This window comes from Nomascus leucogenys, chromosome 12 (assembly GCF_006542625.1).
Source record: "Nomascus leucogenys isolate Asia chromosome 12, Asia_NLE_v1, whole genome shotgun sequence".
Taxonomy (NCBI): Eukaryota; Metazoa; Chordata; class Mammalia; order Primates; family Hylobatidae; genus Nomascus; species Nomascus leucogenys.
In genome coordinates, this window is record NC_044392.1 from 4620032 (window position 1) to 4644813 (window position 24782).

General features: G+C 40.3%; 1 protein-coding gene across 6 annotated transcripts in view; it reads right to left on the reverse strand.

Moving 5' to 3' along the window:
• KIAA0319L (KIAA0319 like) overlaps window positions 1-24782 on the reverse strand; it is a 123411-nt gene that overhangs the window by 54354 nt on the left and 44275 nt on the right. For all 6 annotated transcript variants that reach the window (XM_030823408.1, XM_030823410.1, XM_030823405.1 and 3 more), the window contains exon 3: window positions 17090-17613. In XM_030823408.1, the coding sequence (XP_030679268.1) occupies window positions 17090-17613 (524 nt within the window). The remainder of the gene's footprint in view (window positions 1-17089; window positions 17614-24782) is intronic.

A 24782-nucleotide genomic window follows, 5' to 3' on the forward strand; every position in this document is an offset into this window, starting at 1 on the left:
AAATTTGATGATAGAGTTATTATGCAAATATTTAGGAGAGCATCTGGGTCCAAACTTGGGAAGTAAATATCAGAGAAGGCTTTCAAAAAGAAGTAAAGCCTGGGAAGACTAAGTAGTAGTTAGGTAGGTAACGCCACAAGGTAAAAAAACAAAACAAAAACAAAAAAAAAAACACTGTGGACTTTCTGTTCCAGTCAAGAAGAAGTAACAGCAAGAAGATTCATCCTTCTGAAAAAATTTAAAAACCAGACAAAATATATTAAACAATGGCTTTCAAGACACCAGACATCAGGTGATAAAAAACAGTGATCCCTAAGAAATGAAAAACAAGTAAGGTGAACCCTATGATTGCCCCAGCTTACTGTCTGGAAAATGTTTTTGGGCCATGGCACAGGAAGAAGAAATCCAAGCACAGACCAGCAGTCTTTCTGAGTTGAAGAGCTGAGCTGGAAGTCTGGGAAAGAAGAGTGCTATACAGAGACAGAACTCTGAAAATTTGAAAGAGACCCCCTTAAGTACTCAAGGGAATACTGATAATCAGATGTATATGGAGAAACTACAGAGGGTCAGGGAAAAACTAACCTGTATTCTTTGTTTTGTTTCTTTGGGTTTTTTTTTTTTAAATGGAGTCTCACTCTGTCACCCAGGCTGGGGTGCAGTGGTGCAATCTCCACTCACTGTAATCTCTGCCTCCCAGGTTCAAGCGATTCTCCTGCCTCAGCCTCCCGAATAGCTGAGATTTCAGGCACCTGCCACCGTGCCCAGCTAATTTTTGTATTTTGAGTAGAGAAAGGGTTTCACCATGTTGGCCAGGTTGGTCTCGAACTCCTGACCTTAAGTGATCTGCCCGCCTCAGCCTCCCAAAGTGCTGGGATTACAGGCATGAGCCACCATGCCTGGCTTTTGTTTGTTTCTGAGACAGGGTCTCGCTCTATCACCCAGGCTGGAGTGCAGTGACACGATCTTGGCTCACTGCAGCCTCAACCTCCCAGGCTGAAGCAATCCTCCTACCTCAGCCCCCCAAGTAGCTTTTTGTATTTTTTGCAGAGATGAGGTTTTGCCATGTTGCCTAGGCTGCCCTGTAGTTCTCTTGATTACAGAGAAAAGTACTCAAGTTTAGATGGGTAAGAAATAGTACCTATTCCGAAAAGCTAGAATGGAAAACTTTGTAATTCATAGGGCATCAGTTAAAGTACTAATAAAAGTCTTGCTTTAGTAGGGTAGAAAAATTAACCCTAGACTAAATGCAGCTCCGGACTCACATGACAAAGCTTAAAAGCAAGACTCAAAAGTATCACTGTTTGCAAATAATTTAACCACAGCCCAGAACAAAGCTCAAGAATACTCATAGTGCTACAAAAATGTCCAATACCCCAGTAGCTAAAATTTACAATGTCTAGCATTTAATCCGAAATAAGCAGACATGCAAAGAAGCAGGAAAATAAATACTATAATGAGAAAAAAAATGTAAATCAATTAAAACTGGTCCAGAAGTAACAGAGATGACAGAGCTGGTAGATAGAGATATTAAAATAAGTATTATGATTATATTTCTACGTTTAAGAAGTTATAGGAAAGGTTATAAGACATAAAAAAGACCTCATATCAAACTTTTAATATAAATATTACAATGTTTGATATTAAAGAAAATACACTTGATATGTTTTGGCTCTGTGTCCCCACCGAAATCTCATGTTGAATTGTAATTTCCAATGTTGTGGGAGGGACATAGCGGGAGGTGACTGGATCATGAGGGTGGATTTCCCCTTCCTGTTCTCATGATAGTGAGTGAGTTCTCATGAGATCTGATGGTTTAAAAGTGGGTGGCACTTCCCACTTGACTCTCTCTCTTTCCTGCATGTGAAGATTGTGCCTGCTTCCCCTTTGCCTTCCACCATGATTGTAAGTTTCCTGAGGCTTCCCAGCCATGCTTCCTGTACAACCTGCAGAACTGTGAGTCCATTAAACCTCTTTTCTTCATAAATTACCCAGTCTCACATAGTTCTTTACAGTAATGTGAGAACAGACTAATGCAACACTGTAGGAATTTAATGGCAGATTAAACAATGCAGAAGAAAAGATTAGTAACCTTAAAGAATTTCAATAGAAACTATCCAAAATGAAACACAGAGACAAAAAAAGACTGAAAATAAATGAATAGGGCATCAGCAAACTGTGAAATAAATTCAAGTGGTCCCAAAGGGAGAGGGACAGAAAAATATTTGAATAATCATCAATAATTTCCCAAATTTGAAGAAAACTATAAACCCACATTCTAATCCAGATTAAAGTTCAACGAGCCCCAAGCACATGAAACATAAAATTACGCCATAGAATAACATAATCAAATCACTTAAAAAAGTGGTAAGGAGAAAATTATATAAGCAGCCAGAGAAAAAAGAAACATCATATATGTGGAACAAAGATAAAAACTAGAGCAGATATCTCAACTGAAACAATGCAAGCTAGAAGATATTGACATGGTATCTTTAAAGTACTGAAAGCAAAAAAAAAACCTGTCAACTTAGATTTGTTTAAACAGGGAAAATATTAAATGTAATATTTAAAAAAAAGGATTAGTGCAGAAATCAGTAAAATAGAAAACAGAAAAACAACAGAGAAAAACGAATAAAACCAAACATGGTTGTTTGAGAAACACTAACTAGTCTAATCAGGATAAATGAGAGAGGAAGAGCCAAAGCTAGAGCAGGAGACGAGACACAAATTACCAGTATCAGGAATGAGAGAGACGATGTAACTAAAGGTTCTACAGATGTTAAAAGGACAGTAAAAGACTACAATGAACTTTATGTGAATAAATTTGACTAATGGCATGAAATGCATAAATTCCTTGAAAGATAAAATCTGCCAAAGCTCACTCAAGAAGAAAGAGACAGCCTACATAGCAATGTATCTATCACATAAATTGAATTTCTAGTTTAAAACTTTTCACAAAGAAAATTCGAAGTACAGATGGTTCACTGGAGAATTATATTTAACATTTAAGGAATAAATAATGCCAATTCTACACAAACCCTCCAGAAAACTGAAGAAAAGGAAAAACTTCTCAACTCATTCTATGAGGCCAGCCAATAAACAGATGTAAAAATTCATGACAAAAATTTGATAAATCAAATATAAAAATACATCAAAATAATAATGTCATGACCAAGCTGGGCACGGTGGCTCACGTCTGTAATCCCAGCACTTTGGGAAGCTGAGGCAGGTGGATCACAAGGTCAGGAGTTCAAGACCAGCCTGACCAATATGGTGAAACCCCATCTCTACTAAAAATATAAAAATTAGCTCAGTGTGGTGGCATCCGCCTGTAGTCCCAGCTACTCAGGAGGCTGAGGCAGAAGAATCGCTTGAACCCAGGAGGTGGAGGTTGCACTGAGCCAAGATCAAGCCACTGCATTCCAGCCTGGGTGACAGAGCAACACTCTGTCTCAAAAAATAATTAATTAATTAATTAATAATAATAATATCATGACCAAGCATGGTTTACTCCAGGAATGTAAGGTTGGTTTAACATTTGAAATCAATCATATTATTTACCATATTAACATATTAAAAACAAAAAAAAATCATCTCAATAGATGCAGAAAAAGCATTTGACAAAATCCATCAATTATTCCTGATAAAAAAACTCACATCAAACTAGGAATAGAAAGAAGTTCCCTAAACCTGATGAAAGGTATCTTCAAAAAACTTACAGCTAACATCAGACTTATAGCTGACTTACAGACTTGCTGCTTTCAAAAAACCTACAGCTAACATGTAGACTTTCACCACTTGGATTCAACATTGTATTGGAGGCCCGGCATGGCGGCTCACACCTGTAATCCCAGCACACTGGGAGGCTAAGGCAGGAAGACTGCTTGAAGCCAGGAGTTCCATACCAGACTGGACAACAAAGCAAGAGCCCATCTCTACAAAAAGAAAAAATATATAAAAAACATTGTAGTGGAAGTTCTAGCCAGGGCAATAAGGCAAGAAAAAGAAATAAGAGGCATCCAGGTTGGAGAAGAAGTAAAGCTGTCTTTATTTATAGACAATATGATTATATATAGATAAAATCCTATGGAATCTATAAAAAATGCTAACAGAATGAATAAATAAGTTTAGCAAGATTACAAGATACAAGACCAATATGCCAAAAGTAATTGTATTCCTATATACGAGCAACAAACAATCAGACACTGGGTTCTTTAAAAACACCAAATATAATAGCATCAAACATATGAAATACACAAATATATACACCTACTATGTACGTACCCACTAAAAAATTTTTTAATGAAATATGGATCTGACAAAAGATGTGCAAGATCTCTGTTGGAGGAGGAGGTGCAACAAAATAAAAATAAAGATGTGCAAGATCTGTACACTAGCTGGGTGCCAGTGTACAGATCTTGCACATTTTTAGATTTTTTTAGAATTACAGATAAACCTGACAAAAGAGTGCAAGATCTGTACACCGGTGCCCAGCTGGTATACATATCTTTCATAAGATTCATATTTCTTGCACATCTTTCATAAGATTTATCCGTAATCCTAGCACTTTGGGAGGCCGAGGCAGGTGGATCGCTTAAACTCAGGAGCTGGAGACCAGCCTGGGCAATATGGTGAAGCAACAACTCTAAAAAAAATTAGCCAGATGTAGGAGTACACATTTGTAGTCCCAGCTAGTTGGGGGGCTGAGGCAGGAGGATCACTTGAGCCCAGGAGGTCAAGGCTGCAGATAGCCAAGATCACGCCACTGCACTCCAGCCTGGGTGACAAAGTGAGACCCTATCTCAAACAGACAAACAAAAAGATCTGTACACCAAAACTACATCACTGAGAAAAATTATAGATTAATTAAATGGAGAGAGATACACTGCTCATGGGCCTGAAAATGGAACATTATTATTAGGCTGTTGAGTTTCTCCAAATTGATCTACACTCCCAATACAATCCCAATGAAAATTCCAGAAGACTTTTTAAAAAGAAACTGACAAGATAATTCTAAAATTTATATGGACATGCAAAAAACCTAAAATGGGCAATTTTGATCAAGAACAAAGTTTTAAACATCATCTGATTTAAACATATATTACAGCCGGGCACAATGGCTCACACCTGTAATCCCAGCACTTTGGGAGGCCGAGGCAGGTGGATCATGAGGTCAGAAGTTCAAGACCAGCCTGGCCAACATAATGAAAACCCATCTCTACTAAAAAATACAAAAAATTAGCCGGGCATGGTGGTGGGCGCCTGTCATCCCAGCTACTCGGGAGGCTGAGGCAGGAGAATCGCTTGAACCTGGGAGGCGGAGGTTGCAATAAGCCAAGATCACGCCATTGCAGTCCAGCCCGGGCAACAGTGCGAGACTCTGTCTCAAAAATAAATAAATAAATAAAAATAAAAAATAAAATAAACATATATTACAAAGCTAGAGTTAGGCCGGGCGTGGTGGCTCACGCCTATAATCCCAGCAGCTTGGGAGGCTGAGGTAGGTGGATTGCTTGAGTCCAGGAGTTTGAGACTAGCCTGGGCAACATGGTGAACCCCATCTCTGCTAAAATAACAAAGGGAAAAAAAAAAAAAAACTAGCAGGCATGGTGGTGCATGCCTATAGTCCTAGCTACTTAGGAGGCTGAAGTGGGAGAATCACCTGAGCCCGGAAGGTCAAGGCTGCAGTGGGCCAAGACTGTACTACTGCACTGCAACTGAGCAACCACAGTGAGACCCTGTCTCAAAAAAGAAAGCTACAGTTATCAAGACAGCGTGGAACTCATGTCAATACAGGCAAACAGATAAATGGGACCAAACAGTGAAGAGAAGTAGACCTATAAACATATGCTTAACTGATTTTCAACAAAGGTAAAATGGCAATTCAGTGTAGAAAGGATGGAAAAAATATGGTCCTAAAACAACTGGATATTCATATGCCAAAAAAAAATTCCATCCACAGCTCTCACAACGTACGAAATAACCCTAGACCTAAATGTAAAACCTAAACTTATGAAACTTTTATAGCCGGGCACGGTGGCTCATGCCTGTAATCCCAGCACTTTGAGAGGCCGAGGCAGGCGGATTGCCTGAGGTCAGGAGTTTGAGACCAGCCTGGCCAACATGGTGAAACCCCATCTCTACTAAAAATACAAAAATTAACCAGGCGTGGTGGGGCACACCTGTAGTCCCAGCTACTTGGGAGGCTGAGGCAGAAAAATCGCTTGAACCTGGGAGATAGAGGTTGCAGTGAGCCAAGATCATGGCACTGCACTCCAGCCCAGGTGAGACTCTGCCTCAAAAACTAAAAAATAAATAAAATTATGAATCTTTTAAAAGAAAACTTAGGAGAAAATCTTTCTCAGATACAACACCAAAAACACAATCCATAATAGAAATATTAATAAGTCAGACTTCATCAAAATTAATATCTGCTCTTTCAAAGACACTGCTAAGAGAATGAAAAGGTAAGTTACAGACTGGGAGAGAATATTTGCAAATCACATATCTGAGAAAGAGCTTGTATGCAGAAAATATATATGTAAGAAAATAACACAGTTTTTTTGTTTGTTTGGTTTTTGTTTGTTTGTTTGTTGTTGTTAAGATAGGGTCTCACTCTGTCACCCAGGCTAGAGTGTAGTGGCATGATCAAAGCTCACTGCAGCCTCAACCTCCCAGGCTCAAGCAATTCTCCTGCCTCAGCCTCCTGAATAACTGGGACTACAAGTGTGCACCACCACACCCAGATAATTTTTTCCACTTTTTAAAAATGGGGAAAAATATTAACACTCTACAAAAAACAAAACATGAATGGCAAATAAGCTCACAAAAAATATTCAACATTAGTCATTAGGAAAATGCAAATCAAAACCACAATGAGATTCAATTAAACATGTATTACAACGTATAAAATTAAAAAGATTCACCATACCAAGTGCCAGCAAGAATGTGGAGCAACTGGAAATTTGATACATTAATCACAGAAACGTAAAGTGGTACAACCACTTTGGAAAACACTTGGGCAGTTTGATAAAAAGTTAAATATACCCATACAACATAGGCCGGGTACAGTGGCTCACACCTGTAATCCCAACACTTTGGGAGGCCGAAGTGGGTATATCACTTGAGGTCAGAGGTTCGAGACCAGCCTGGCCAACATGGTGAAACCCTGTCTCTACTAAAAATACAAAATTAGCCGGGGATGGTGGCAGGTACCTGTAATCCCAGCTACTCAGGAGACTGAGGCAGGAGAATCTCTCAAACCCAGGAAGCGGAAGTTGCAGTGAGCTGAGATGGTGCCAGTGCACTCTAGCCTGGGCAACACAGTGAGACTCCATCTCAAAAAAATAAAAAATAAAATAAAACATACAATGTAACCCAGCTATTCTACTCCCACATATTTACCCAGGAGAAATTAAAATATATGCTATACAAAGACTTGTACACAAATGTTCCTAGCGTCTTAATCTGTAATAACCAAAATCTGGAAGCAATCCAATATCCATTAACAGGTAAATGGATAAACAAATTATATCTATACAATGGAATACTACTTAGGAATTTTCAAAAGCCAGCCACTAGGGGCTGGGTGCAGTGGCTCATGTCTGTAATCCCACCACTTTGGGAGGCCGAGGTGGGCAGATCACCTGAGGTCCGGAGTTTGAGACCAGCCTGGCCAACATGGTGAAAACCTGTCTCTACTTTAAAAAATACAAAAATTAGCTGGGCGTGGTGGCGCATGCCTGTAGTCCCAGCTACTCGGGAGGTTGAGGCACAAGAATCACTCGAACCCTGGAGGTCGAGGTTGTGGAGAGCAGAAATAGTGCCACTGCACTCCAGCCTGAGCAACAAGCAGCTACTGGCATATGTTACGACATGAATGGACATAAAAACATTATATGCTAAGTAAAAGAAGCTAAACACAAAAGACTACATATTCCATGATTCCATATTAATGCAAAGTCTAGAAAATGCAAATTTATAGAGACAGCAGATCAATGGATGCCTAGGACTAGGGGTGGGAATAGAGATGGCACACAGGCACTTTTGGATAAATGGGGACAAGGGAAGTTTTGGGGGGTGATAGAAATGTTATCAAACTGTACTGCAGGAAAAAGGCAAAAAAAAAAATGTTATCAAACTGGATTGTAATAATGATTTACAACTCTATGCATTTACTAAAACCACTGAATTGTATGCTTAAAAGGAATGTTTTCTTATATAAATTATACCTCAATAAAGTTGTTAAAAAGAAATACGTATGTAATGTATGATTCAATTTATTTAAAAATTACAGAAAATCTATAATGACTAAAAGCAGATCCATTTTCTAGAGGAAGGGGTGAGAGGGACAGATTCTAAAGTGACAGAAGAAATTTTGGAGTTGATACATATATTCGTTATCTTTTTATGGTGATGGTTTTATAGACATAGAGATGGATATAAATAAACTAACCAAATTGTACACTTTAAACATGTACAGTTTATGATATGACAATTATACTTCAAAAAAGCTGCTTTCTAAAAGTATGGCACCCACAGAAGAACAAGTATTCCATGTGGGTGGAGTGGAAAGGAGAAAGGAGTAACAAAAGAGCCATTCATGCACCCAAAAGCGTATTTATAACGATTGCACAATGTCCATTTTCCCCTCATTAGACAGACTGCTTTCATTTTTTTCATAAAATAAGTATAATCTCACCATTGTGCGCAAAGTTTTATTTAGAAACTATTGCTTTAGACAGATTCCCAGAAGTAGAAGAACAGTGTGACTATTTTAAAGTTAGGCAGACAGATTTTCATTTATTAAAATAATTTGTTTTAAAGAAAAAGCTTGTTTATCATTTTAAAAAATTTATGTACTGTATTTTTAAGGAAACAGAAACAGGAGACATGGAACAAATTATTTTATTTGAGAAACTATGAAGTAGGCTGGGCGCGGTGGCTCACGCCTGTAATACCAGCACTTTGGGAGGCCAAGGCAGGTGGATCACCTGAGGTCAGGAGTTCGAGACCAGCCTGGCTAACATGATGAAACCCTGTCTCTACAAAAATACAAAAATTAGCTGGGTATGATGACGGGTGCCTGTAATCCCAGCTACTCGGGAGGCTGAGGCAGGAGAATCACTGGAACCCAGGAGGCGGAGGTTGCAGTGAGCCGAGATTGCACCACTGCACTCCAGCCTGGGAAATAAGAGCGAAACTCTATCTCGGGAAAAAAAAAAAAAAAAGAAACTATGAAGTAATACTAAAAATTTTTAGGGCATAATAAAGGCTTGGGTGGAATTTCCTTGAGCAATTTTTTCTGGCACTGGATAGAAATCACAAAAACTAAACCAATTCTGAACAAACCTGTTTCTTCTTCAAGAAGTCTTATTCATAATGATGAAAGGTTTCAATTCATATTCTCTTTCTCCATCTCTCCAATTCTCTTCTCTTTTTCCCTCTCCCTTCCTCTCTGCCTCCACTCTGAGGCTACCCTCTCCAAATCAAGTAAGCCAGGCCCAGCAATTAATGTCATAATTAAAGATAACAAAAGAAAACTCTCCATCACTATCTATTCCATTTTGAGTAGGAGTCTGTAAGGCCACACACAGGATGTTCACACTTACCCAGTTACATAATCACAATCCACATAGGGGTCCTCCTTGGTAAGGCACATGCTATCCTAGTTTCTACTTAATATTAAATAACAATTTATAAAAATTCAGCTTTCAGTACATTTTAATTTGAGACACAATGGTATTGAAATAAAAACCCACCACTGTCACTAATAAAAATCCTACCAATGGAAAGGAATGTCTTCCTGCAGTGGCATTAGTCGGGTCTTCTTCCTGCATTAGTGGGATCTAGTGACACATCACATCCCAATTCTCAGCAACTAAAGCTGAGACTGGAGAATATGGCAGGGTTTATCTTTATAGAAACTGATTAAAAGTTAGTCTTCTGAGAGTCTCCTTAGAGAAACGAAGACCATCCACTAAACAGCAAAGAGAGGGATGACACCTGTGCTGTTAACAAGAGATGGTCAAGTTCTGCCAGTTAGTAAGGAGTTGTTAAGGGACCCACACCAAAATCCCCATCAACTCTTGCTTTGTAGGTGCTACAGACTGAATGTCTGTGTTCTCCCAAAATTCGTACGTTGAAATCTAGCTAACCCCCAAAGTGATAGGATTAGGAGGTAGAGCCTTTGGAAGGTAATTAGGTCATGAAGTTGGAGCCCTTGTGAATGGGATTAGCGCTCTTAGAAAACGGACCAGAGAGAGTCTGTCTTCCTCTTCCACCATGTGAGAACATAGCTAGAATGCAGTGTCTATGCAGATGGCCCCTCACTAGACACCAAAACAGCCAGCACCTTCAGTTGGGATTTCCCAGCCTCCAGAACAGTGAGAAATAAATTTCTGTTGTTTATAAACCACCCAGTTCATGGTATTCTGTTATAGCAGCCTGAATGAATTAAGACAATAAATTAGCTTACAAAGTAGCCAATAAACACAATTTCAAACTCACTGCACATACTAAAAACTAGATAAGTAGATTAAAGAACCAGAACTATTAGATTAGGGGAGAAAAGGGGTAGCTATGAAGGGAAAAAAATAAGGAAAGGGTGTGTGGTCCAAGAACTAACATAACAAAAACAAGCAAACAAGTAAAAACAAGTAAAAAAAAAAAAACAAAAAAAACGCTGAAAAACAAACCCAAAACAACAACAACAAAACATGAAGGGAAATAGCACTGCTTAGGTTTCTGTCATCTGTTACGTAAGGTTATCCCTCTGTGGCTGCCCACACCCCACACCTCTATCTTCTGATAAGAGGTAAGCTCAGGCCTTACATGGAGCCAGCACAAGAGTTCTCAGTAAAAGAAGGCAGCAGACGGCTATCTGGGTGCTTGGCTCATTTATCCTCTAAGTCATTTATTTGTTCCACAGAAAGCCACTGGCTTGCTAAGGGTCAAAATGCCGTGTGTGATTATTGACTGGAAACAGGGAGATGATGCTGTTAGAGAGAAGAACACTTCAGTCTTCCTACAGCCAAACCTTACATGCAGGGATACCTAAGTGGACTTTCATTTCCTGCGCTCAAATAAAGAACTTGTTTCTCTGGCACATAGCAGGATTGGCAGCAATTAATTGTCAGAACTGCTTAAGCTGTACACGTTCTTATAATGTACACAATTAATTGGCTGAACTGCTTATACTGTACACGTTCCAGGACCCAATCAACAAGCCTCTGTGCTCCTCCTGCCAACAATTCAGAGGTTCATGGTGCAGAAAGGGTGCAATACTTAAACCAAGCAGGACAGGCTTCTCCCTCTTTAAGTTGAGAAACGGGAATAAATTGATGACATTCCTTTCTACTTTTGGAATTGCAAAAGGTCCACAATATCTGCCTTTGGATTCAATATATGTCTATTTCCAAAAGAGTGAAAAATGCAGACTGACAATCCAAATGCCTTTGCAGCTCTGCAGGCAGGCAAGACAAAAGCAATTTATGATACAATTTCTCTCCACTTTGGATGCAGAGTTGCTTGACCTACCTTAGTGAAAACAGCACAAACTAGAAACTGGTGCTGCTAGCCAGTCATCCCTAATTAGAATGAGATCTGCAGTGCGTACTTTTCTCTTCCCTTCCCTAGTGCATTAAGCAGAAGTTTGAACTCTCAAGTTCTCTCCCAAAAGAAATGCCAAGGCAATTCTAAATGCACAAGGCAATCTTACCACCTTTCCAGAGCTATACACGGCCTTCAGGGTAAGAAGCTAGCTCCTAAGCATGATATATAAGGTCAAATATAACTTATCTGGATCTGAAGATTTCACTTTGCCCCATTTTTTTTTTTAGCAATACTTGCAGTTCTCAATATGTAATGCCAACCTTTGTAATGCCTCCGTGCAACACTGCATGCAGCAAAAGGCCACTCCCTCTCCTGAGGTTCATAGTTCAAATTCAATATTCCTCTTCTCATGTCTACTCACTCTCCATATTAGACCACAAAGGTCTTGAAATCCTACTCACTAGCAGCAATTTCTTGCCACTGCCCACTAATGGTAAACTAGAAGAAAGAATTCTCTATAGCCAACACATCCTCAGGATCTTCCTTCCAGCATACACCTGAATTCTGTAAGACCCAAGTTTGAATTTTCACCATCCTCCAGGAGACTGTCAGATCTAAAGGTACCATATTTCTAACTTGTCCATTTCTAATTTCACTGGCCATAATTATCCTATAGTATGCTGGAGCTATTTTCTTTGCTGCCCCTTCCCAATGTCCTCTGCAAACCATTATTCTTCTACCTCCCTGTAAAAACCTCTTCTCCTTTGCCATCTTGCTGCCACTTCAACTCTTATTGCAGCTATCATCTCCCAATTTACTCGTCACTCTTCCTATTTTACTGGTGACTTTAACATCTGGCTTTCAAAAGTCCTCCTCATCCCAAGTCCTACCTGAACAGTAAGAAAGTTAAGAGGACAGGCCAGGCGTGGTGGCTCACGCCTGTAATCCCAGCACTTTGGGAGGCCGAGGCAGGCAGATCACCTGAGGTCAGGAGTTCGAGACCAGCCTGACCAACGTGGAGAAACCCTGTCTCTACTAAAAATACAAAACATTAGCTGGGCGTGATGGCACATGCCTGTAGTCCCAGCTACTCGGGAGGCTGAGGCAGTAAAAATCACTTGAACCTGGAGGCAGAGGTTGCAGCGAGCCGAGATTGCGCCACTGCACTCCAGCCTGGCAATAGGGTGAGACTCTGTCTCCAAAAAAAAAAAAAGAACAGTAATAGTAATTCACAGGATTTGTTGTATAGATTAAGAGTTAATACATGTAAAGGGTTCTGAATGGTAACTGGCATATAGTAAATGCTCAGTAAACATCAGTTATTGCTGCTACCATCATCATCATCATCATCATAATCATCATCACCATCACCATCATTAAAGACTACCTCAGTGTCCACATGGGTAACTCATTTAACATGTTCTTTGAGCTTGCTGGGTTCTTTGAGCTCCTTGCCTCCAATAAACTTCTCCACTCTACCCCAGCAACCCTCTTCCACAGCTCACCCTAGATTCTGCCATCAGAACTTTTCCACCTCCAAAATCTTAAATTCAAATATTACATACTCTGACCACCACCTCCTATCCTTCCAGCACTCACAATTACCCGTTCCTCCGACATCTGCTTCCCATCATGGTAACCTCTAAATGCCAAACTTGTCTACTTCTGTAGCACCTTGCTATCTTTGCCTCTTTTTATACTTTCTCATACTATCTCTCATCCACTCTTTTTACAACAACCTCGATTTCCATACCTCATTTTCCTTCTGTACAAACTACCTAGCAAAGTTCCTATCTTGGATGAATCAAATTATCAGGCTTTTCTTGACAGAGTTGCTGAGAGCTACTGAGGAGAATCACACAACTGTAAAGATCAGTACCACTGTTATAAATGCATGGTCTCCATCTTCAAGGCTACCCAGCAATATTTCTATTTCCTTACCTAGTTTGCCATCTTCTATCCTTCACGATGGCTATTTTAGACCTTTACCCCACTCCCTAAACCTCTGATTTTCCTGTCTATTACCCACTCCCCCCAATCCCATCTACCTCTACCTCTGTTTCTACTCTCCATAAATGATCTATCACACTTAAGAAAAAACAGGAATGAGATGAGAACTACAATTTCCTTCTACCCAGTATATAAACCCACCCTAGCTGTGTCCTACCCAATCCTTTCTCTCTGTCCCAATGAAGGAGGTATCCTGCTTAAGACTAATACTGTACTCTGTGCTCAGTATTCTAACCCTCCTGCCCTATAAGGCAGTGGTTCTGGTGCCTGGGCAGCAGCATTGGCACACTCCAGGAACTTTTTGGAAATGCAAATTCTCAGAACATATTCCAGACCTACTGAGTCAGAAACTATGGAGTTGGGGCCCAGCAATCTTTTTTATTTCCATCTCTTCAGAGCAAGAAACAAAGACCAATTTATTTTTAACAAGGCCTTCAAGTGAGTCTGATGCATGCTAAAGTTTGAGAACCACAGCTCTAAGGGATTATTCATTATTTATCCCTTTTCCTGTCTTTAATCTCCTTTTTTAGTACAATGGTTCTCTTGCCTGAAGAGCCTCCTATTTTACTAGGCCATATGCAGTTGGCCCTTAAACAATACAGGCTTGAACTGCACAGGTCCACTTATATGTGAATTTTCTCGTGCCTCTGCCACCCGAGACAGCAAGACCAACTACTCCTCTTCCTCAGCCCACTCAACATGAAGACAACAAGGATGCCTGTAAGATGATCCACTTCCACTTAATGAACACTAAATATATTTTCCCTTGTGATTTTCTTTTTTCTTTTTCTTTTCTTTTTTTTTTTAGACAGAGTCTTGCTCTGTCACCCAGGCTGGAGTGCAGTGGTGCAATCTCGGCTCACTGCAGCTTCCACCTCCTGGTTCAAGCAATTCTCATGCCTCAGCCTCCCAAGTAGCTGGGATTACAGGTGTGCACCACCTCACCTGGCTAATTTTTGTATTTTTAGTAGAGGCGGGGTTTCACCATGTTGGCCAGGCTGGTCTTGAACTCCTGACCTCAAGTGATACACCTGCCTCAGCCTATCCCAGTGCTGACATTACAGGCATAAGCTGCCGTGCCCGGCCCCTTATGATTTTCTTTCTTTCTTTTTTTTTGAGACAGAGTCTTGCTCTGTTGCCCAGGCTGGAGTACAGTGGTGCAATCTTGGCTCACTGCAAGCTCCACCTCCCAGGTTCACGCCATTCCCCTGCCTCAGCCTCCCGAGCAGCTGGGACTACAGGTGCCTGCCATCACGCCCGGCTAACTTTTTGTATTTTTAGTAGAGACAAGGTTTCACCGTGTTAGCCAGGATGGTCTCGATCTCCTGACCTTGTGATCCGCCCGCCTTGGCCTCCCAAAGTGCTGGGATTACAGGTTTAAGCCATCTCACTCAGCCAATTTTCTTAACATTTTCTTTTATCTTGTTTAAGAATACAGTATATAATGCATATAACATACGCAATATGTGTTAATCTACGGTTTATCTTATTGGTAAGGCTTCCAGTCAACAGTAGGCTTTTAATAGCTACATTTTGGGGGATTCAGAAGTTTACGCAAATTTCCAACTGCACAAAGGGTTGACATTCCTAACCCCCACACTGTTCAAGGGTCAACTGTATATTCTCGCCCTTTCCAGTCTATTCACCACATAGCCACTATCTGATTATGTCATTCTCTACTTAAAACTCCCTAATGGCTTCCCACTGATCTTCAGATAAAAACCAGTATTTTAATAAGGCCTCAAGGTTCTGCACACCTCTCAAGACTTCTCTTCACCACCAGCTCTCTTTCTCCATTTGCCCAGCAACACCAGTCTCTCCCAATTTCTTGAGCATGCCATACTCTAGGGCACCTAACACACTTTGAAATTGTTATTTCCTCTGCTTGAAATACTCTTTTTCCCTGTTTCTTTTCTGAATTCCTACTTCAAATATCAGCTTAAACTTTCTTTCTTTAAAGTGGCCTAACCTGACACCTTAGTTTGTATTAGGTGCCTGTTGGATGCTTTCACAGCACTCTGTATTTACCCCCTCGTTACCCACATCAAGCTTATAATTATTATAATAATTTAATTATTAGAAATGTAATATTCCTTGCCAGAGTATAAGCCTTGTTAGGTCAGAAATCATATTCATCTTATTTATCGTAATATTCCCAGTACCCAGCTTAGTGTAGTACCTCGCAAGTAAACGCACAATGACTATGACTGAGCCTTTATATACACTGTGGGTCTGTCCAGAATGTTTTTTTACCACCATTAACCCTAACCCAGGACAATCCTACACATCCTTCAAGAAATGTTAAACATCTCTGAGAAGTCTTACCTGGACATACACACCACTTGCCTGCTCAAGTGAATCACTTCTTCTTTGTGTTCTTACTGTACTGTGTACATAAGTATGTTAATGCAATAATTATACACCACTGTAAATACCTATCTTTATGTATCACTTTATGTATCCACTAGTTTATAAACTCCCTGAGGTCGTGAACCATTCTTATTCACGTTTGTATCTCTAAGGCTTAGAAAAGTGCCTGATATGGACAGTAGGTAGCCATAAATGTTTATGGGCATATTAAATCTAGGATTGTTCTCTAATACTGCACTAAAAAGTTTTTTTCTTAATATTAAATCTGGGTTCCAATTCTAGCTATGCTGCATGATCATTGGCAAACTGTTTAACCTCTCTGGGCCTCAGTTTTCTCACCAGGTAAACAGGGCTAATAATGCCTACTTGGAAATATTGCTATGAAAATTAAACAAAATGACACAGTGCAACAATTAGTACACAGAGCGCCTGGCATGTGGTAGCCCACTCTGGCTTCAACTTGGTAGAGACAACTAGGACAAAACAAATACAAAAATAAGTCACAGCAATCAAGGAAGACTGAGCAGAGAGTGAGTCATTCCTTTTAATCATTTACCCAAGGAGATCAACAATGAAGAAACATAATAAGCAGAATAAACTCTACTGGTGGTATCTCCCTTGGCATATACAGCTTGGTGAGAATTCACTCCAGAGACCTCTTGGCTAATGGCCACACCCTGCTCCACAGCCCAGCAGGTCAGATCTTGATCTGCAGTACCAAGCATGGTTAATTCTGACTGGAATAGAAACTACCTCATAAAGAATGTGTTTACAGGCGAGAGATGGAGGAGGAGAACTTGACTGTAACCACATCAATCAGCTGTTTTGCAATTTGGCAGAAAATACTGCAGAATGGTTGGTGGTACTAACAGCCACACAACTGTACTTACCTGTAGCCAAGAACCAGCTTAGACTAGATAATGAGCAGCTTTCTGCATTTACCAAAACAATGGTCAGACCTACATAGAATGAACATCTCTAGGGTCAAATTACCTTTTGTACATCTGGGCAGCACCAACGAAGCTGACACCAAGCAGCTTTATATAAACACTCCTCAGCCTATGAGCACTGCCCGCAAGCATCAGCTTCATTGCTCACATATACCAAATGTAAGAGCAGATTTAACCATTTCTCTGCTCCTTATTCATAGCATGCTTACCTCTGCAGAGCCACTGGTAGTCACATCACCTAATTCGTTGGAGTCATTCACTTTAGAATGCTGTGTCACTATAGGTGTAACTACTTCACTGGGACTACCTCTCTTCTGAAGCTTCCTGATTAAGCTCTGCCGGTCACTGGAAGATACAGCAGGTCTGAGTGCAGCTCTGGGTGGGCTCTGCCTCCAAGATGCCCAGTTCCAACCTAGCCCCAGAAGATGTGGTACATCATCCTCAGGTAGAAAGCCCAAATCATCTGCAGTTTGGAATTTTTTTAAAAACACCAGCATGGAATTGGAGGAGTGTGTCCTAAAAGCCCGGCAGCTCTGGGGCCTGCTGCAGTCTGCCTGAATGCACATCCCTTCTAGCCACCAAAAGACATGGCAGGCAGAGTCCTGGCAGCAGGCAGCCCAACACGACTGGAGAGAGGGGGTTCCTTCAAGAAGCCAGAGGTGATTTTCTCTCCCAGATCTCAGGCCAACTCCAAATTGTGTCTTCCCCTGCTGGCACCTGCTCTCACTGGCATCTAAAAACAAAGAATGAAAACATTTTCAGACGAAATAAAAACAGAGACTACTGCTCCATAAAGAGCCCTGAGTACCAACATTTGAGGCTATTTTGAAGATGAGTTTTTAAGAGGGTGAGAAAGCCATCTAGTGAGTGGAACAAAGGAAGTGAAACAGAGTGTTTTTTGTCTTTGGATATTTTAGGTTCTAGAAATACTGCTCCACATTCATCAATGGTTCTCCTTCTCAATGAGTTCCTGCCATGGAGACCTTTTACACAGAATTTCAGTTTATAAACAGGAAAACAAAAACAAAAAAGAGGTATTCTGGTGGAAGCATATGCAGGGAAGTGGCAAGTTGGGAGGAAGAGGGCAGAGTCCCAATACCTGATGACCTCCCACTCACCTCCAAGGTATTTCTCAGGGACAATGTGAGAACTGTGGGACCAGAAGAACAGGTAGCAATGTGAGAACTGTGGGACCAGAAGAACAGTTTCCCCAGCAAACTGGCAGCAACACAGGCTGACTACTCTGAACCTCATGCAGGTTATAGGCACATTCATTCTTTAACCAATCATTTGCCAAAGTCAAATGGTTTTGCATATCATAGTATCAGCCAGAGTAGTAGTCAAGATTACCAAAAATTTTAATCATGAGAGCAATTCCGCTAGAAAGAACTTCCTAATGACAAGTCATGTCATGATAAGAAATAATGGAACATAAGTACAACAGTGACATGCTATGGGTAAACTAGATAATATGGTCCAAAATTTTGGCTAATGTTGCTTATGGATAAACTTTGGACTGTTTTAATTATTTCAAGTATGGCATTGACTTTTCTGAAATAGTATCTCACCTCTGTTTTCTTAGATGAAGTCAAAACTTGTTCTAAATGGAAGTGATTATGTGAGTTCATTTTAAGGTACTGGCTCTATAGGTGTCTATTACTAGCTATCTTCAGGGTTATATAGAAACAGAACTAGGGTGAGGCAAGAGAGGTGCCTCAGGCACAAAATTTAAGGAGAGGCTCACTTTCAGAGTCATTCCAGTGCAGGGTTGGCTCACAGGACCTTCATAGTGAGTGTCTCTTTAAATTCTGTGCTCTGGGCACCTCTCTTCTTACCCTAGTCCTGGCCCTGGGGTAATAACATAAAATATATGTTAGAATTACATAGAAAAAATATGCAATAGAATCAAAACACTGAAGATATGGATAATCATGTCTGCATGTACACACAACTGAAAAGAGCTCTAACGAAAGCAACTGACAATCAGCCAAAGCCAATCTGACTCCCACGGAATACTTACTAAATGTCCAACAGACTAAATGTGGAAACTAATCAAATATAAAAGGAAGATAAAGGCAAGCTTCTAGAGTATTGAGTCAGGAGCACTATGGAAGCCAGCACTGGCACCAACCTAACACCAGACCAGGCAATTTAGAAGGCCACAGAAAATAGAACTCCCTTAAAAAAAAAGATGAAGAAATAGCAACTACGAAAAAAAAAATCAAGCTACCAAGAGATACAGAAATACCCCCTCATTTTTATTTACCCTTCCACACAGGCACCAATAGTAAGAATCTCAGTAACAGCTGAGTGAACAGACTTTGTTGAAATCAAATTGTTTTATCAGTAACTACTATTTTTACCTTTATATCAACTTTCCCTCATTCTTCTCATAACAATTTTCTCATACTTAAGAGGTCAACACAGATGAAAATTACCTGTACTTTTTTGTAAGCTGATATATTATTTAATTTTTTAAAATGCAATGCAACTTCCACTTCTGCTCTTGAAGAAGGAACTGCTATGGGGCTTGCCTTCCCACCATGAATAACTAGAAAACTAGACAAAATATATAAAGCAACTGTTTCTAGACACTGGCCAACAGGCACTGCAGGACTACGATCCCTGAGAGAAAGGAAACAAACCAGGTGAGCTCTATGAATCCCTTGGCTTTCTGCTGGAGGCATGCTCCAGACTGTGGCACAGGCAAGGAGAAGGCAAGCATAACGGCAGTTGCTAAATTGAGGAGACAGAGTTCAGGGTGACTGGTAGCTAGAATGTTTTAACAAAGTACCAGAAAGGAAGAAGCTACACAGAGAAAGGGCTCCAGAAATCTGAACAGTAGTCACCTTCAGTTTTGGCTGAACACTGATTTACTAAGGTATAGGTTGAAACTGCATGAGGGAAATCAGAAAATATTTTGAACTGAATGAAAATAATACAATATATAAAAATTTGTGGGACGCAGTTAAAGCAATGTCTTGAGGAACAGTCGTAATTTTAAATGCTTATTTCAGAGAACAAAAGTCTATAAAATCAATGATTTAGAGAGATACATGGAGAAAACGACATGTGATGACAGAGGCAGAGATTGGAGTAATACGGCTGCAAGCCAAGGAAAGCCGAGGATTGACAGCAACCACTAGAAGCTAGGGGTAGGCAAGGAAGGAATTCTACCTCCAGTCTCCAAAGATATCAACCCTTCTAACACCTTGATTTTGGATTTCTAGCCTCCAGAACTATTAGCATACACAGGGTTCTCTGCTCTTATCTGGGAGACAGTTCAGGAGACAGATGGCCCAGATCCAGGGATCACTGACATGTGGGGATGTGGCTGTGGCCCGCACCCAGGTTGAACGGAGATATCCTAACACACTTAACAGGACCTGTACAGCCATGTGATGCTGGAAGACTACGGGAATCTTGTGTCTGTGGGCTTCTCTCTTTCAAACCAAAACTAATCACCCAACTGCAGCAAGGAGCCTGGATGGACGCATCGGAATTGCGTCAGGTACCTCTGCAGTTCAGGAGTACTAGTTTGAAACAAAGATCTTAACCCTAAAGCAAAATACTCTGAAGTTCTGCAAGAGCAAACAAAAAGCGTCATGATAGAAAGAGGCCTGGATTGAGAGGGAGGAGGTTCCACAGAGATGCGGTGCTATAAATGCAAAGAATGTGGGAAAGTACAATTCGAATACAACTCTTCCTCTTTTAGCCACCACAGCAATCATACTAGTGAGAAACGCCATAAATATAAAGAATGTGGAATAGTCTTTATGAGCAGACTATCCTACTATCACCCCTTTCAAATCATCATAAACTCACACAGGCGAGCAACTTTATAGATGTATTGAATGTGGCAAATTCCTCAAGCACTCAACATTTATTAATCATCAGAGAATTTATTCTAGAGAGAAATACCAATAAACGTGAAAAAGCTTTCAGAAAAAAACAGCCCTTTCTTTTTTTTTTTTTGAGAGGGAGTCTCACTTTGTCACTGCAGAGCAAGGCGTGAGCCACCGCGCCTGGCCAAAACTGTCCTTTCAAGTCATCAGAGAATTCATACAGTCAGGAACTCTGCAAACACGACTGCAGGAAACTGTTCAGAAGGCAGTCCTTACTCATCAGGAGAGAAAACACAGTGGAGATAGGCCTTCTAAAAATATTTATTTATTTATTTATTTAGAGACAGGGTCCCACTCTATTGCCCAGGCTGGAGAGCAGTGGCACATCACGACTCGATGCAGCCTTGACCTTCGGGCCCAAGCGAACCTCCTGACTCAGCCTCCCAAGATGCTAGGACTACAAGTGAGCATCACTGTGTCTGGCTAATTTTTTTAACTTTTTGTCAGAGATGGGGTCTCCCTATGTAGCCCAGGCTGCTCTTGAACTCCTGGGCTCAAGCAATCCCCTGACCTTCGCTTCCCAAAGTGTTGGGATTACAGGTGTGAGTCACTGTGCCTGGCTGAAAAAAAAGCCTTTTAAATGTAAGGAATGTGGGAAAGCTTTCAGAGATAACTCAACTTTGTTGGAGTATCAGAAAAACCATCTTAGTGAAAAAGTACATTGGTGTAATAAATACAGAAAAGCCTTTAGTAAGAGCTTGACTCCTATTAGACATCAAAGATTTCATACAGGAGAGAAACTCTATCACCATATTAAATGTGAAATCTTTTTCAGGTATAGAAAGATATGCTGGGCAAATCTCCTTTGCTGGGCATCAGAAAACTCATAGTGGAAATAAACCCTATCAGGGCAATGACTGTAGGAAAGCCTTTTACAAAGAGCTCAACTCTTATTGGACATCAAGGAATTCATACTGGGGGGAAAAAAAAACGAAAAAACAAAAAACCTTTCACTATAAGAAATGTGGGAAAGCCTTCAGGCACAGCCAAGGCCTTGCCGAAAATCAGAAAATCCATATCTTATGAATGTAATGAATGTGGGAAGCTTTTCCCCAAAGTTCAGCCCTTAAACAACATAAGAAAATTTATAACAAAGTCATCAAGCCAGGCATGGTGGCTCATGCCTATAATCCCAGCACTTTGGGAAGATGAGGTGGGAGGACCACTTGAGCCCATGAGTTCAAGACCAGACTGGGCAACATAGTGAGACACCATCTCTACGAAAGATAAAAATTACTAAAAATTAAAATTTTTAAAAAGAATGGGTCATCAAATGTAGTGTGGTAAACATGCAAAAGTAGTTTATGTCTTCTGACCATCAAAGAGGAGATATTTAATAAGTGCACCTCTATCTAGAAACCTTCTCACTTGTAAGGATGTTCACCGTAGTATGGTTTGTATTACTGAAATAGCTGAAGAACCTAAATGTCCGTCAATATGGAAACAGTTGCTGCAGAATACTATGTATCATTTGAAAGAAATGGCACAGAATTTTATATACAGCCATAGAAATATCTCCCTTGATAACTTAAGTGGAAAAAGCAAGTTGCAGAAAAATCTATATATTATGTTCTTATTTATATTTTTAACAATGAAGCTATTTTTGTTTGTCCACATGTATTACCTGGATTCAAAAAGATCTAAGCCAGGTGTGGTGGCTCATGCCTGTAATCCCAGCACTTTGGGAGGCTGAGGAAGATGGATCACTTGAGGTCAGGAGTTCGAGACCAGCCTGGCCAACATGGCAAAACCTTGTCTACTAAAAATACAAAAATTAGCCAGGTGTGGTGGTGCACATCTGTAATCCCAGCTACTCAGGAGGCTGAGGCAGGAGAATTGCTGCAAATGGGAGGGGGAGGTTGCAGTGAGCCAAGATCATGCCACTGCATTCCAGCCTGGACAACAGAGCAAGACTCTGTCTTGAAAAAAAAAAAAATAAAATAAAAAGATCTGGAAAAATAAAAGCCAAACTTTGACCAAAAAAAAAAAAAAAATCAATGATCTTTGCTTCCATCATAAAATCTGGGAAAAAAAAGAGTAAATTAAACCCCAAAGTAAGTAAAGGAAAGAAATGATAAAGAGAAGAGAAACAAAAAACAATAGAGAAAAATCAATGAAACAAAAGTCTGGTTGTTCAAAAAATCAATAAAGCTGATAAATCTCTAGTCGGACTGACCACAGGCAAAAAAAGGAGTAGTCAAAAGTTACCAGAATCAAGAATGAAAGAAGGGACCAGGTGCAGTGGCTCATGCCTGTAATCCCAGCACTTTGGGAGGCTAAGGCAGGCAGCCATCACTTGAGGTCAGGAGTTCGAGATGAGCCTGGCCAGCATGGTGAAACCCCATCTCTACTAAAAATACAAAAATTAACTGGGCATGGTGGCATGCACCTGTAATTCCAGCTACTTGGGAGGCTGAGGCAGGAGAATCGCTTGAACCCAGGAGGTGGAGGTTGCAGTGAGCCGAGATTGCACCACTGTACTCCAGCCTGGGCAACAGGACGAGACTCCAACTCAAAAAAAGAAAAAAAAAAAGAATGAAAGAAGGGATATTACTACCGATTCAATAAACCAGGGGCTATACACTATAGCCCAGGGGCCAATTTAGGCTGCTGCCTATTTTTGTAAATAAATTTTTATTGGAACTCATTTATGTATGTGTTATCTATAGTTGCCTTTGCTCTATCATGGCAGAGTTAAGTAGTTGTCACAGAACTTACAGCCCACAAAGCCTAAAATATTTACTATCTGGCCCCTTAAAAAAAAGCTTGTCAACCTCTGGTCTAAGAGAATGTACCTTTGTTTGATTCACTATTTACTACTGAGTAGAGCTTAAATTTAGATGTTAACTTATAGAATATAAGTTACAAATGATAAGTTACAAATGATTTTGATTTATATATATATATAAAAATCATATCTATATAACATATATATATATTTTTCTGTCCAGTATAAAATATAACCCCTGGCTGCACATGATGGCTCACTCCCATAATCCCAGCACTTTGGAAAGCTGAGACAGGAGAATTGTTTGAGCTCAGAAGTTTGAGACCAGCCCAGGCAACATAGTGAGACCTTGTCTTTACTAAAAAATTTAAAAAATCAGTCAGGCGTGGTGGTGTGCACTTGTAGTCTCAGCTACTCAGGAGGCTGACGCAGTAGGATTGCTTGAGCTTGGGAGATACTGGCTGCATTAAGCTATGATAATGCCATCACACTCCAGCCTGGGAGACAGTAAGATCCTGTCTCAAAAAATAAAACAAAACAAAAATAATACACATAACTTCCAATGTTTTAGTTTTAGTGTTCTGTAAGATATTAATATTTCACATCTAACTTACAAACTTATTTCATCATTCTTTTCCTGACAACATAAATCTGTGTTTCTTAAAAGCAGTTTTACTGCCCACTGATTCCCTCATTCATGAGTTAAATCTCTGACAGACGTTTCCTTTGTATTTGTGAAAGTGATGTCTTTAACATTTTGAAATTTATATACTCAAACACACAAGGTTCACACTCATTTACAGAGGCCACAAAACATAGGAGAATTACCAAATTTCAGGGAAAGAAATATTTTAAAAATATATTTAGTTCAATTCCCATCTAGAGCTAAAATCCCCTCTAAAACAATTCAAAGTATTTTCCAGCCTTTTTTTTTTTTGAGACGGAGTCTCGCTCTGTTGCCCAGGCTGGAGTGCAGTGGCGCGATCTCGGCTCACTGCAAGCTCCACCTCCTGGGTTCACGCCATTCTCCTGCCTCAGCCTCTGGAGTAGCTGGGACTACAGGCGCCCGCCACCACGCCTGGCTAATTTTTTGTATTTTTTAGTAGAGACGGGGTTTCACCGCATTAGCCAGGAAGGTCTTGATCTCATGACCTCGTGATCCGCCCACCTCGGCCTCCCAAAGTGCTGGGATTACAGGCATGAGCCACAGCGCCCAGCCTTTTTCCAGCCTTTTAAATTACCTCCTGTAGTTGAGAATTCATTAACAAG